The 15,659-nt window shown below is 49.0% G+C and overlaps 1 protein-coding gene across 3 annotated transcripts in view; it reads left to right on the forward strand.

Moving 5' to 3' along the window:
• The window catches only part of hspa12a (heat shock protein 12A), a 176,576-nt gene that overhangs the window by 66,073 nt on the left and 94,844 nt on the right, over window positions 1-15,659 (forward strand). For all 3 annotated transcript variants that reach the window (XM_038821533.1, XM_038821535.1, XM_038821534.1), the window contains exon 2: window positions 9,812-9,894. In XM_038821533.1, the coding sequence (XP_038677461.1) occupies window positions 9,812-9,894 (83 nt within the window). The remainder of the gene's footprint in view (window positions 1-9,811; window positions 9,895-15,659) is intronic.

Below are 15,659 nucleotides of genomic sequence, written 5' to 3' on the forward strand. Positions count from 1 at the left end.
GTCAATCCATGATAATCTAATTTCTCTCCCCAAGACACAAGCTATTTTTAATTCTGTCTCGGGGATAGACATTATTGATAGACATTAAGTTCGTCCCTAGGTGGTAGCGGTGTCTACATACAAACATAAAAATTAGGACTATGAGTCGGCAGTTACATACCTCAAATCTGTTCCTCCATTTTATAAGATCATGGGTGATCAGATTGTGGCCTCTACTTTCCTGACACCACTTATATCCTTTGACTCCTTTGACAGTCAAGAGAAGAGAAGAAAATTCCACAGCCTAAAGATTCTCTGAGAAAAATTAAGTTCTCCTCACTCCCATGTTTTTTTACACTATGCTCCCTGGTTCAAGTCTCTCACACAAGGGGGAAAATATCCTTTTAACATTCACCCTGTCAGGTTCCTACAGGATCATATATGTTTCACTGGGGAGAGGACTGATACCGGTGAGGATGGTGATGGGGAGGGCCCTGATACTGGCAATTCTGGTGGTGGAGGGGCATTGAATTCCCAATGTCAGTGGTTGGGGGGGGGGGGGTCTTTACTGACACTTTGAGATCTGGGTGCCCTTTAAATGTGGCGCCCCCATCTCTGTGAAGTAGGACTTGCCGGCGTGTTTAGGCCTTGTCCCTCTCAGTGCTGGTGCAAAACTCGGCCCCCTCCAAACAACTTTCTAAGTGTGGGTGGATTGTGATTTGGATGACGCCAACCCACCCGACGGGAAACACGATGCGATTCCTAGTGGGTGGGATGACGTGATCCAGATCATAATCCACCCTCACTTAGAAAGCTTTTTGGGAGAATTGTGCCCATTGTCAACATTTGAAGACCCAGCACTCATCCCCGTGGCACTCTACGCGTTGCACTTTTCCAATCTGAAAATGACCCACTTATCCCTAATCTCTGTCAGCTAACCAATTTTCTATCCATGTTAATATGTCACCTGAGCTCATATTTTGTGTAGTAATCTCTGATGTGGCACCTTATCAAATGCCTTCTGAAAATCCAAGTACACCACATCTACAAGTTCCTCTACCTTGGTTGTTAACTCCCTCAAAGCACATTAATAAATTAGTCAAACATGATTACCCTTTCATAAAACCATGTTGACTTAATGCAAAGTGCCCTGCCATAACTTCCTGAATAAATCGAATCTGACATTTTTCCCTATTACAGATGTTGGGCTAACTGGCCTGTCGTTACTTGCTTTTGGTCTCCTACTTTATTGAGTAGAGGACACAGGTGCACTAAAGCTGGGCATGGAGGCAGGACCAGAGGGAAAGTGTGGGATAAGGATGGGCCTCAGGGGATGGGAAACACGAGCATAGAAGGGCGGAAGCTAGTCCATACTCGGGTGGGTGATTATCATAGAATTTATAGTGCAGAAGGAGGCCACCCGGCCCATCGAGTCTGCACCGGCTCCCGGAAGGAGCGTCCCACCAGATGTCAACGCCGCCACCCTATCCCCATAACCCAGTAACCCCACCCAACACTAAGGGCAATTTTGGACACAAAGGGCAATTTATCATGGCCAATCCACCTAACCTGCACATCTTTGGACTGTGGGAGGAAACCGGAGCACCCGGAGGAAACCCACGCACACACGGGGAGGATGTGCAGACTCTGCACAGACAGTGATCCAACCCAGGAATCGAACCTGGGACCCTGGAGCAATTGTGCTATCCACAATGCTACCATGCTGCCCTTCCAGGATACGATTATGACATACGATTGTCCAGGATACGATTATGACACTCTCTGGGATAGGAAGGCAGACTGCCTGGGGCATGTTAGAGGGCTCATCATGCCATGCATGTCTTGGTCCTGTCTGGGTGCCCTTTAAATATGATAACAGGACCAATATCATGAGGTAACAGCAGGGTGGGCGACTTCCTGCATGCCCCACCATGAGGCATGTCATGTTCAGAATGGATGTAAACATAATGAGCTGAACAGTGCAAGATTGCATGTGTTCAGCTATCCTGTCGCACAATGGGAATCATTTAAATTCCGTACCTGCCAACGAACGTAGTCTTCAGAATAGAAGATTCCACCTTCTATCTGGGTCCGCCTGCCCCAAATCCTATTATCGCCTGACCCCCTCGGCCATATTTAAAGAAGTCGAGTTTGGAGATCTACGAATTTTCCTGGTTCCCTTCCCCGGGCGCGAGGTAAAAAGTCCAGGAAAAGTAACTGTTGAATGCACCCGCCATTCCTTATTTTCCGTTATTAATTCCCCAGACTCCACAATTTTAATCCAGCGACAACAAAGGTGATACATGGCCAATCTGGATTATTTGTGACTTTGAGGAAGGAACTCTAAGGTCACATTCCATGACACAGAAGTATTACTCATCAACCTTTGTTGCTTGCCCCTGCCTAGCTATTATACAGCCCTAGTGCTCTTTCATTGTATCCTGTTTATCTATACCTCTGCACGATATAGCCAAACAGTCGCTTTGCATGTCAAACAATTAAATATATTTATGAACATGCAAGTTGGCACAAAACTGTCATCAATGGCATCATGTACAATGGGAAATTCAGTAGAGTGGAATATTGGGATATGTCTTTCCAATATGTGGGAAAGAAGATGCAAGTATTGGTGATGCTGATTAAGATATCAGCCATCCGCTTGATGTCATATAGACAACAAATTAGCTGATATTGTTGTGCTGTTGGGAATGAGCCAGAGACATACCAATTGAGGGCAGTGACAATTGTGAAAGATACCCTTCAGGCCATCCTTGGCAAAGCAATGGCTCCCTGCTGAAATGGAGTAAGATGTGGCATTTCTTATAGGTCATTGGCATATGGGTGTGCCACGTTACAGTCTGGTGCCTATTGATGGCTCTGGAATACCCTCTTTAATCCTATACCACTTCTGTTGTGAGGTACAGGGACCTTAAAGACAAACTTGGGACAAAGTTTAAAAAATAACTCCAAAAACTTGTTGCAAGGGACATTAACAACAAAAATAGCAGAAATATATTAGTAATCTTTCAAAAACAGAGATGTAGAAACTATTTTGCACATGAGGTTTTCCTTACTGTCATTCCAAATAGATGCACAAGGTAAAAAGCAAACTAACAGGTGGGGGAAAAGCCACCTGATTGAGCCAGCCATTTGCTTAAATAATTGTGTTGTAGGGTGTTGGATATCATTGGGTAGGTCTTAATGAAGCTCTTGTAGTCTTCATAGGTTAACCCACAGGCATCTATTAACTCCAGGAACTATTCAGGCCTACATTCGGCCTATCGAGTCTACACCAGCCCTTGGAAAAAGCATCCTACTTAATCTCATGCCACCACCCTATCCCGGTAACCCAGTAACCCCACCTAACCTTTTGGACACTAAGGGGCAATTTAGCATGGCCAATCCACCTAACCTGCACATCTATGGGCTGTGGGAGGAAACCAGAGTACCCGGAAGAAACCCACGTAGACACAGAGAGAACTTGCAAACTCCACACAGTAACCCGAGGATGGAATTGAACCCAGGTCCCTGGAGCCATGAAGCAGCAGTGCTAACCACTGTGCCAAGGTGTTCAAGTTTTAATTGAAGATCCATTTTTTTGTTGAATTTGTTTCTGCAAGTTCAGAATTGAAGCGTTCCAGGTATTCTACATTCTGTGAACAACATTCCAGAGTTCTCATTAGATTTTGTTTTTTTCTTATCAAATGCATCTTCACACATGAAAGTTGATCCAGACTAAAGCGTCAGTTGACGTTTTGATCCATGGTTAAAAAATTTAAAGTGTAGGTGCAGCTTTTAAGAAGTTGCTGAAATTCAAGATGGCGCCACTGTTCATTTGAAGACAAAGGGTTTTCCCACACTTGGTGGTTTTGGTAGGCTCCTGCTTTCATGGCTTTGGAGCTCAGCCTTGAAATAATTTTCATAAATGGCGGCTTGGATCAACCAGCTGCAGACTTTTCTGTTTCAGTTTTTCTGGGCATTTTCTGTGAGGTTTTGTGTTTTTCCCATTCGCTGCTGCCATGCTGTAGAGTGTTGAATATTGTTTGGTAGGTCTTAATGAAGTCCTCGTAGTCTTAAGTAGGTTAACTGTAGTTATTTATTAACCATAAGAATTATGTATACATTTTGTTTTATAAATTTAGAGTACACAATTCATTTTTTCCAATTAAGGGGCAATTTAGCATGGCCAATTCACTATCCTGCACATCTTTGGATTGTGAGGACAAAACCCACGCAAACACGGGGAGAATGTGCAAACTCCACACAGACAGTGACCCGGGGCTGGGATTGAACCTGGGACGTCAGCGCCATCAGACAGCAGTGCTATTCACCGTGCCACCGTGCTGCCCTCGAATTATGTATACATATACAGTAAAATGTTCAAGCCAGAGCTGCCACCAGCTCTACCTAATTCTAGACTGACTCTAGGTATGAGGCATGTGGTCTCTTACATAATTGTGTGGGTGGTAGTGTACTCAGTCCCACATTAACCTTATATGCGCCAGGCCATTATGCTACATTATGCAGCAAGTCTGCAGCCTGAATGTAGCTAAGGCACAAAATAGGAAGATCTATCTCAGCTCACTAAAACAGACTGCAGAATAGCAATCAGATAAGCAATTGGCTGAAAGGCCAGAATTTTACTGGACTCTGATGTGGTGTGGGAAGTGCCGATCTGGTGAACTCATGATGATTGGGAGGGGGCGGGGGCGGGGCGGTTAGGAGGGTGTCAAATTGGCTCCCTCACACCATGAGGCATTTTGCCATACTGGGGCCAGATACAAAGAATCTGTATGCCTCAACACAATTTCCATATGTAAAAGCCCAATTAGGAACCATTTCACATGTTAATGGAAAGGAGCTCCGCCCCCACCCCCTGCCATGCAGAGGCTAAATGGAGACAACTTCCCAGTGCCAGGCCAGGAAGCCTGTTTTACAGGCCAAAGAATGGGCTGTGACCAAGGAAGGCAGCACTTACAGTCCCAATAACCTCCCGGGAGCAGTTTGCCCTCCACCACTTGGCACGATGATTTAACTTTTTTTTCACCTACCCGGCTTACCTCCCAAGGTTATCCTGCATAACCTGCAGTAGTGACCTCTCTCCTGGTGGTGCTGCTGAGTTTTCAGAGCCACCATCTCTGATTGGACCAGCAGCAACAGGAGCCCATCTGCTACACTTAATTGGATAGGGAGTCCGCAGGCAACCAATTAGGAGGCTACCTGTGGTAAAAATGCTGAGTGGGTCCCATCACCAGAAATCTGGGCTCCAAACCTACATTTTACTCTAAGGCAGAGTCCCAACACCCTCCCAAAATTCAGCCCAAGGAATAGATGCTGCACCCTTCTTGCACCCATTTTGGGGCAGCACAGTAGCATTGTGGATAGCACAATCGCTTCACAGCTCCAGGGTCCCAGGTTCGATTCTGGCTTGGGTCACTGTCTGTGTGGAGTCTGCACATCCTCCCCGTGTGTGCGTGGGTTTCCTCCGGGTGCTCCGGTTTCCTCCCACAGTCTAAAGATGTGCAGGTTAGGTGGATTGGCCATGATAAATTGCCCTTCGTGTCCAAAGTTGCCCTTAGTGTTGGGTGGGGTTACTGGGTTATGGGGATAGGGTGGAGGTGCAGACTCGATGGGCCGAATGGCCTCCTTCTGCACTGTAAATACTATGGAAATTTCCTATCTTGCATTAATAGCACCAGCATCCCTTCCATAAAAGCAAACTCCTGCGGTTGCTGGAATCCAACAACAACAGAAAATGCTGAAATATCTCAGCCGGTCTGACAACATCTGTGGAGAGATAACGGAGTCTGGGTGACTCTTCATCAAAGCTTTGTTAGCATCCCTTTCTAGTTACGTTACTACATTGATGAATATTAAAACAGTTTTGATCAGAACAGACTGTTTTTGTTGAGGCTTATGTCCAGGTTCCTTTGGTGTGAGTGTTTTTTAGATCAGTGGATGTCTAGTTTACATTGAAAGTACTTCCCCTTTTACTGTCGTGCCAGTACTTTTGAATGTTCATAAACTGTTTGTCTAAAAGTTTGTTTTTACAATTACATTTCGTTAATTCGCTCTCTTAAGTAAGGATAACTAAAATTGATGGGCGGTATTCTCCCCCCCCCCCCCCCCCCCCCCCCCCCACCCCCGCCGCCGGGTGGGAGAATCGCCGGGGCGCCGCGCAAATCGCGCCATGCCGCCCGACTCCCGCACGTGATTTCCCCCCCCCCCCCGAAACCAGCGCTGCGCGAATCGTGCCGGGCCGCTCGGAGAATCGCCGCAAATGGCGAGCGGCGATTCTCCGGCCGAGCGGCCTCTCCGACACGACAGGGTCCCGCCGGCGTCGTCCACTCCTGGTCGCTGCCAGCGGGAACTCTGCAGATACGCTTGGGAGGGAGGGGGGGGGGGTGGCCTGTGGGGGGGGAGAGGGGGACTCCTTCACCGGAGGGGGCCTCCGAAGGGGTCTGGCCCGCGATCGGGGCCCACCGATCGGCAGGCCGGCCTCTTACCCCCCCGGGCCTACATTCTGCCGCGGCCACCCCCTGAACACCCACGCCATATTGCGTCGGGGCCGGCGCGCGTAAGAAGTTCCCCACGCATGCGCAGGATGGCGCGGCCCAACTATGCATGCGCAGGATTGACCTGCTCCAACTGTGCTTGCGCGGGTTGGCGCAGTGCCCATTTGGCTGCGTGTAAGGACGCTGGAGTGGCGTGAACCTGTGGGGGCCAGAATAGGACGTGCCCGGGCTCTGTTTGTGCTGTTGTGAAACGCGACGGCGTTCACGACGGCGTGATCTCTTGGCCGCCATATCGCCCGATATTTCTATATTCATGTATGATTTAAAAATATATTTTTGACAGGTTTTTTGCATTCAACGTGTTGACGTGCGAAACATTGATGGTATGTAATTTATACAATATAAAGATGATTCCAGGCCATACATCCAAATGACATCAAGTCAAAATATTCTAATTTATGCTAGCAGTGAAGTATTGTGCCGTATGTTGCCATCTCTTTGTCAGAAAGCAGTCTTATCTTTATTCTCATGTAACAACCAACATCAGAGGGCTTCGACTTTTTCAAAAGGCCTTTCCTTTCTTTGATTTCCCCCTTCTTGTCAACCTCCTAAGCCAGTGGCTCCTTGCTTTGGTGCAGAAGCTGCCAGCATCTACTATGGCCCCAAAGTTGTCATCCTTCAGGTGTGTTCCTTTACCGGCAATGTCATTGGCAGTGAACTATTTTGCCAGGGAAAACTTCACAGCTAAGGACAGGCCAACATTTACACATGCACATTTTCCAGCGGGATCATCAGAGAGGGATGATTCTTTTTTATGTAAGCTTTCTGATTACAGTCAAAGCTGAAACTTGAAATTTTAAAATTGCTTACCGGTAAACAATAAAAACTAAAATCAGCATGAACCGTTTTCACAAGTACGAAGAGACATGGGGCAGAGTTTGGAGTGAGCGAATGCCCTACCTAGACTAAAAGGCTATCAATTTTCATTTGGGAAGTAAACAATTGTAGTTTCTCCTCCTTTGAAAACTTGCAGTTACAAATGGTTCCTTTGTTATGAACAGGAAAATATCTTTGAGTGAGACAGCTGTAAATTTGTACAGCATCTTGGAATGTTCAAAATGCTCGTCAAAAAACACTGCTTTTCATTCCAAAGCACAGTACTAATTGGGAAGGCCTCAGTCAAGAGGAAATTGACAGGACGTCCACTATTATATTTCTCTAGCTTCAAAGACATCGAAATGAACCCACCATATCCACATGGAGAAAGCATTTGTGGCTGTTAATCCATTAGTCACAGCTTCAAGCACTGAATCCTTTCACTAAGCTACCAACTCTACGGTTGAAGAATAGATTTATTTTTTACTTTTGGCAATTTGCTTTTATTGTTGCTAAATTCACACCCTGGAAAAGGATGTGCAAAGGTGATTTTACCTCCATGATATATTGTCAGCACAATCCATGCAGTGCTGTGCCATTGCTGTCAGCAGTTGTCGATAGAAAGGATACAAACTCCTTGACCCCGACAATGCACTCAGCTCAAATGTTGCTGTCACCTACAGCTGAATGCAGTGCAAAGCATGGGCTTCCATTTGTATTGACCCCATGGCTGGAATAACAGCTCACAACAGAAAACCAGGAGAGTGGCATTTTATTTCATTTCATTTTATGGCTATCCACTTGGGGACTGGCCTCCTGGGGTCGTAGCAATGACATTAAATGTAAAACCTTCTGGAAATTAGTGTTCTTGAGCTTCTTGTTGCTTTCTAACTAGCAGTTCTGGATTGGATGCTTTTTTCAATACCCAGGGGGCAATTTTGACTGTGTAATAACGTAAAATAATTTCAATTTAGCCACTCATTATATGTTGTTATGGGCCAGGGTTTAGAGAACCCCAAAGTGTATCATGGAGTTCACCTGACCCACAACTTTTAATAGATTGTGGTATGGGGAGCATACGGCCCACTCTACAGTTGTGGTAGAGCAGAAATGGAAAAGTATTTTTTAAAGCAAAACAATGTTTATTCTATGAACTCAAGTTAACCTTTTTAAAACATACAGTGAACATCTTAGCAACCATCAATTCAAATACAATCCTCAAAGACTACAACACTAAGTAGTCCTTAATAACTTCCCAAACAACATCCAAAAGACAAATGAAACACCTTTTAACAGAAGCACATTAGGTTTACATTCACTACTGAGAACATTTATAGTTCTGAATTCTCCAAATGATCAAGAGATAGTCTTTTCAAGGCAGAGAGAACAGTACACCTGCTCTATCTGGCTTCAGCTCTAACACCGAAAACGAAACTAAAACACACCCTGCAGCAAACAGCCTAAAACAAAAGTAAAAAGCTGACAGACAGCCCAGCTCCACCCACACTCTGACATCACTCTTAAACACCTATTTCTTAAAGGTACATTTCTTAAACATCCATTTCTTAACCCATACTCTCACATGACAATATCTCCCAATTTTAATTTCTACAATTGTCCAATTTGAATTTTTCTACTTTGAAGTCATTTTTCTACTCGTTCCAGGTAAGCAGAGTGACACTGATGTGACAGGCATTACATGAACCTGCTTTTTCTTTTTCAAAGAACATATTTCTTAATAACCTCTTGATGTAATTCACAGCAGGACCCAATTTGAATCCGAGTTCAAATTCAGAAGAATGAGAACATTGTTCTAATCGTGTACAAAACAAAATCAAATAATAACATGATGGAAATCTACAGCAGGCCCATCAACATCCATAAAAATAAATATGTTTATAATTAGCTGTAGAGCCTTTAGCCAAAAAACATTTCCATTCCTTTACCTTAAAAAGATTAACTTATAAATACAATTTATGGGCAGCATGGGTTAGTACTGCTGCTTCACAGCGCCAGGAACCCGGGTTCAATTCCAACCTTGGTGACAGTGCGGAGTTTTCACGTTCTTCCCGTGTCAGTGTAGGTTTCTTCCGGGTGCTCTGGTTTCCTCCCACAGTCCAAAGATGTGCAAGTTAGGTAGATTGGCCGTGCAAAATTGCCCCTTCATGTCCAAAACTTAGTTGGGGGTTATGGGGTTACAGAGATAGGGCGGGACGTGGGCCTAGGTAGAGTGCTGTTTCAAAGGGTGGATGTAGACCCGATGGGCCAAATGGTCTCTTTCTGCACCATAGGGATTCTATGAAATCGAATAAAACAGCTTAGTTCTCAAATTTCAACTGGTCAAAGTCATTTACTTCAATCTTGTTTTGTAATCCTGTATTTTCTTTGCAATTTATTTTTAAAGATTGAATCTTGATTTAATGATGCTTACCTCTCTACAGAAAATGTCGCTTCGACTTATCCATCACCAGCTAAAAGCCTGGGAGAGCCTGGTATCACTCCACTTAGTCCCTCAATGTCTCCAGTAAGAGCATGCTTCCTTTCTCTTCAAACTGTTCACATTTCTTTTGATATGTTATTGTTGTTTGGGGTTTCGGTCAGAGCAGAAATAATAGTTGTCAATAATGCTGCTGTTAATGATTTTGATAACAATCGGAACATTTATATGGTAGTTTGCCTTGATGTAATGATGTAGAACTGTTCCAAGTTTGGATATATTTATAGCTGTTATGTTTATTAATCATTTATTTTTATTGTTATTATTCAGAATGTAATCAGTTGTTAAAGCTCGTAACTCATTATAGTAGTGACGACCAGTTTGATTCAACTGGACAAAACTGAAACCTGATTCTGAATCTTTGAAGCTTTTGTCAATGTTTATTTGGCAGCAAGTTGGAAGTTAGACCCCAGCTCCCATCTACCAGTCAAACACGGCACATCCAATTCTGGGGAGATTTTTGGGAGTCTGAATGAGAATGTACTATAGCAGTGAACTGACTTGATTTAAATCAGATCTTTATGAAAACAAGAGACTTTGCAGATTCCAGGATGTTGGACAAAAGACCCCGGGTGGGAATCTCCATCTCCATGGGAATCATGAATCGCGATTGGGTGGCGAATCACACGTAAGCCGAAAATCGAGGTTGGCAACGGGCGGCCAATGGAATACTATGCCCTGGTACCTTGATGGAGTGCCGCTGTGGGCATACAAATTGTACTGTAAAGGCTGTTAGCATATCATAAATGGGACCCACAAGGTAGTCTCTGGCCTACCATGATGATCTGCCTCCGCCAGGCGGAAGTGATGACACTTATGAACAAAGAGCAAAGAAAAGTACAGCACAGGAACAGGCCTTTCGCCTTCCAAGCCTGTGCCGATCATGATGCTCTAATTATGGTATTTAAATCAGGAAACGGGCAGGGTGGCTGATGCGGGTGAGAGAGAAGGTAAACTAAGTTTCCAAAGATGCAACCGTAGGCTGCCAGTTGTGCCACTGGCTGGGGGCGGCTTCTACCAGGGCTGGGGGGGTAGCGGGGGGGTGACCATGAGAGGGGCTGTGGGGTCAGGGTACCCCCCCCCCCCCCCCCCCCCCCCGGGACCAGGATGGTCAGACACGGACCACCATTGCCACGGCCTGCATGGCAGCCATCTGAATGCCCATAATGGCCCGTAGATGCGCAGACCGCCGCCGGCTGTATGGGTGCTCCTCACCATTCTGGCCCCAGCCGACTCATTAACAGGATGAGCGTGGACCAGCACAGCCTGTGGTACATCAGTCGTCAGCACACCCCAGTGCACCCATCCAAGGCAATGTGCCACTGCCGGGGCAGCAGAGATTCTGTGGAGCTCCCCTCAACAGGCAGATGCATGCACAATGGTCATCAGCACCCACCCTGGCACACCCCTTTGCAGGCAGGCATCTCGCCAGTGACACTATCAGCCATCGCACCCCGCAGGACCACCGACTGTCACCAATCTCTGCCTGCCCACTGCGCCCCTGTCCCACCCCCCCTTCGTGGCCCAAGACAAGTCGGCATAACCGATGCACCATACAAAGGACCCACAGGACACCGCAGCTACGGTTCCAACAGGTACCCCCCCGACCTGGGCCGATTCCCACCCTTGGGCCCTGCCCACATGCATGCCACCAAACGTGGCACAGATCAGTGGGGCACTGCACCCACCCCCCAACAAACTGGCACCACTTCCACACAGCCATGTGCGGACAGGAGCTGCAGTGCAGACCTTGGCCACTATACTGCCGGTTAGACCTGGATGGGCATGGGAGCACTCACCATGCTAACATTTCTGCCCTATACCCACTGCAGACAATGGATTTCGGTATCGAACCAGAAGTTGTTGGCATCTGCCTGGCCAGTACAGCCCTCGGGGTTGCAATGAATGCTGCATGAGCAGGAGCTGCTCGGGGAGGACCCTGTGAACCAGACCCTACCCAGAGGAGCAGGGCCCAGCCGGTGATGATTAAGAGGCAGCCGCAAAACAGGCCGAGGAGGAGGTGGGAAGATTGTGTCGCGTTTGGCTTAATGTATACCGGCAGGACCTGCTGCACCGAGTGCGTTGCCAAAAATTCCAGCTGACCAGGGAAACCGTACGGCATATCTGCCAGATCGTGGCTCATCTAGAGCGATGGAGCAATGGGGAATCACACCCGCTTTCAGTTGCCTTGAAGGTGACGGTCACGCTGAACATTTCTGCCACAGGATCCTTCTAGGTGCCGAGTGGCGACCTGTCTGGGATTGCCCAGACCTCTGTGCACAAGTGTATCCATGCCACGATGGAGGCCGTGTATGCCTGGGCAGAACAATATATTCGCCTGAATATGGACCGAGCTCACCAAGCTGCCCAGACAGCACGATTCGCCACCATCGGCGGGATGCCCCAGGTCCAGTGGATGATTGATGTGACGCATATCCAGCAGCACGGTTTGATTCCCGTTCCAGCCTCCCCGGACAGGCGCTGGAATGTGGCGACTAGGGGCTTTTCACAGTAACTTCATTGAAGCCTACTCGTGACAATAAGCGACTTTCATTTCATTTTTCATATCCCCCTATGGGCACCGCCGCATAAGGGGGTGCCCTTCACAGACCGAAAGGGATTACACTCCCTCAATGTGTAGTTGGTATGTGACCACCAGCTGCACATCATGCACATCTGTGCCCCATACCCAGGCAGCGTGCACAATGTCTTTATCATGGCATATTCAATGGTTCCGAACACCTTTGAGGCGCTTCCCAGGTGAGAATTTGGCTCCTGGGCAATTGGGGTTGTCCACTGAAGTTGTGGCTAGTGACGCCTGGAGGCCTGACTGATGCAGAGAACCATTAAAAAGATGCCCATGCAGCGACCGGGAGCATAATTGAGCGGTGCATTGATATACGGTTCAGGTGCCTGGACGGCTCTGGTGGGACCCTCCACTACAGCTCTCTGAGGGTTTCCCACATCGTGGTGGCCTGCTGCATCCTCCCCAGCATTGCGCAGGGGAGGGGCAATATGCAGCAGGAGGATATTGAACACCAGGCCGCATCAGTCAAGGCGAATGCGAAGGAGGGCCAGGATGGGCGGAGCATGGGGCTCGGGCAGCACAGGAGGCCGCATAGGGCCACCATGCACGGGACCATCTAATTGCCTCCAAGTTCACCAACTAGGGGCCTGGCCACGGGCAGCTTGAAAGTGTCCCCCCCCCTGCCCCCCGTCCCGCCCCCGCAGCTGCACCCCACTTTGAGCTTCCCACCTGCTTCACTACAGTGTGCTGGCCCTGGGATGGCAGTAGCAGCGGGTCTGATCCATGGGATGGAAGATGATGACAAACTGCTCTGCGATGAGCTCTGGTGCTCTGCATTGTTTGACTAAGTCTGATCCCTGTCCTCGGTAGCACTTCACCCAGTGGCCTGGGTGATCCCTGCATGCATGGTCGCTATTCCATCACACTGTCCCATCGAACCACTAGGGTGACGGGGGTAAGGATGCAGTCCGAGGTGGGGGGGGGTTGGGTATCGGGGCTGCGACCTCGGTCCCTTCTGGTGGTCGTCCAGGGAGCGACTGGGTCCATCCAGTCTTCCCTGAGTCATGGGTGTCGTGGTGCCACCCTATTCTGTCCATTGCCTATTGGATGTGCCAGTGACAGGTGGGGGGAATTCAGAGGTGTTGGGGTGATCCAGCATCTCCCCTGCGGGAGTCAGCAGTACGGACCCCATCACGACCACCTCTATCGGGATGCCCTATGGCCCACGTGCATGGCCAAAGCGAGCTCCATGTCCCGGCCAGGGGCTCCATGTCCCGGCCAGGGGCTCCATGTCCCGGCCAGGGGCTTCATATTCATGGCCATGGAGCACAGGGACTGGGCACATCACTCAGTGACTGGCTCAGGTCAGCCAGTGCTAGACCAATATCCTCGATGTCTGCAGCCATGACCCGTTGTGACTGGGCCACATTCTGGAGTGTGACTGCAATATCCATGTGGTCCTGGTCATGGCTGCCTGTCACATGACTGCTCTGTCCTTTGCCTTCGACACCGCCTGCATAGAGTGCCCCAGACCTTGGACATCTTTACCCATGGCCGATATCTTTGCACCCAAAACCTCCACCACAGATGTCATCCGTGCAGTGTTGGCCTGGGTGGCATGCATGGTCGGCATCGCTCCTGCCCCTGCAGGTGGTTGGACTCCTCTAACTGCGCCTGCAAGCGTTGAATGATTCCTGACATTCCCTCCTGTGGTCCCCTGCTCTGCGTCTCCAACATTGATAGGACCGCCCACTCCAGAAGCGCAAGACCTATCTAGATGGCAGCTAGCCCCTGGGGTCAAGCCGCCCTCCAACTGCCCCCCCCCCTCGGTGGTGCCAACCTCACCTGATGCATCGCTGCATGTGTGTGGTGCGCACCAGATAGTGTCCCAGCAGCCTCTTCACTATATTGCCCAATGAGTGGTTGGAGATGGAGGAGGATGCCTGTGACAACAATGATGAAGAGTCGGTATCGTCCCTGGTCATGTGTCCCGGGGCTTTACGGAGTTGGGGCGGAAGGGTGCGGTTCACCAATAGGTCCAAGCTGAGCTGGGGGGATATGGCTGGAGGCGGGGGACCCTAGACAGACCCGCCTCATCGCCAGGTGATCCTGCAAGACAAAACGCATGGTTAGATTGCGGGTAGGAATGTTGTGGGGGTAGAGGTCCAATGCCCTCTGCTCTGCAATGGTGAGAAGCTGCAGGTCTGGCGGACCTCTCTCTCTCTCCCTGCTGCCTTTTGGCGGGATAGTGTGATACACTTGGATGTGGGCAACACAGAGGGTCCGTGACCTATGTGTGCAGTGTACCCGACCATAGCAGGCAGTATGGGTGTTGCCATGTAGTGCAGGATCGGGTGTGTACAGACTGCTGGCAGGTGGCGTTCTGATCGCACTCTAGGAGGACGGGTGCAATGGGTGTGTGGGAAAGCGGTTGGTGCCAGGGGCATGGTGGTGGTAGCAACTCACCCTGTCGCCGCTGCCTATCAGTCCACCTGTGTGGGGGCACATGGTGGGTGGATCCAGTGAAGGGCATGGGGATTGTTGGATAGGGATTAGTGCCAGGGGCCCGGTGGTCGTGGTGACTGACCCTGGCCGCCCTGAGGAGGCCGTGCAGCTTCTTGCTGCACTGCTGTTGGGTCCTGGCGGCCCATGGTGCTCTCGGCCTCTGCCACCGACGCCCAGGCCCAGTTGACATTGTGGGTGGCAATCTCCTTCCCACCTCGCGGAACAGGATGTCTCTCTTCGCCTCCACGGCATTCACCTGTGTGTCCTGCTCTGCATCTGCGAACCTCAGCCGCTCTTCCTGGTGGCATCTTCGTGTGGGGAGTAGAATGCTTGTATGCAGCTGCAGCTTATCAGGCTCTCCAGTGCCAATCTCAACCCCGGCAATTCACCGGTGTGCATTGGAATCACACTAGTTCCACGTGGCGCTGGCTTATTAGCATATCCTGAATGGCTCTGGGACTGGTGCCAGCACCTGTGCCATAGAACACCTGTGGTCAGGCTGGCACCCTGGCACTGCTGGTGTCACAGGGTCCGGGTTGGCATCGGGGGAGGGGTTGAGAGATTGGGCTTCATTTAAAAATGGCGTTGGAACTCCTCAGTACAGGAAATGATGGTAAAATGTGGCATTGGGGAGTGTTCCTCACCGGCGGCCGAAATAACAACAAAGTGCCGTTAGATAGCGGAAGCAGCACTGCGCACGACCCCATTAATCCCACCCAGAACGGACTTTGATTTATTTTCATTCAATTATGCCCATGGA

This window comes from Scyliorhinus canicula, chromosome 16 (genome assembly GCF_902713615.1).
Source record: "Scyliorhinus canicula chromosome 16, sScyCan1.1, whole genome shotgun sequence".
NCBI classification, from domain to species: domain Eukaryota; kingdom Metazoa; phylum Chordata; class Chondrichthyes; order Carcharhiniformes; family Scyliorhinidae; genus Scyliorhinus; species Scyliorhinus canicula.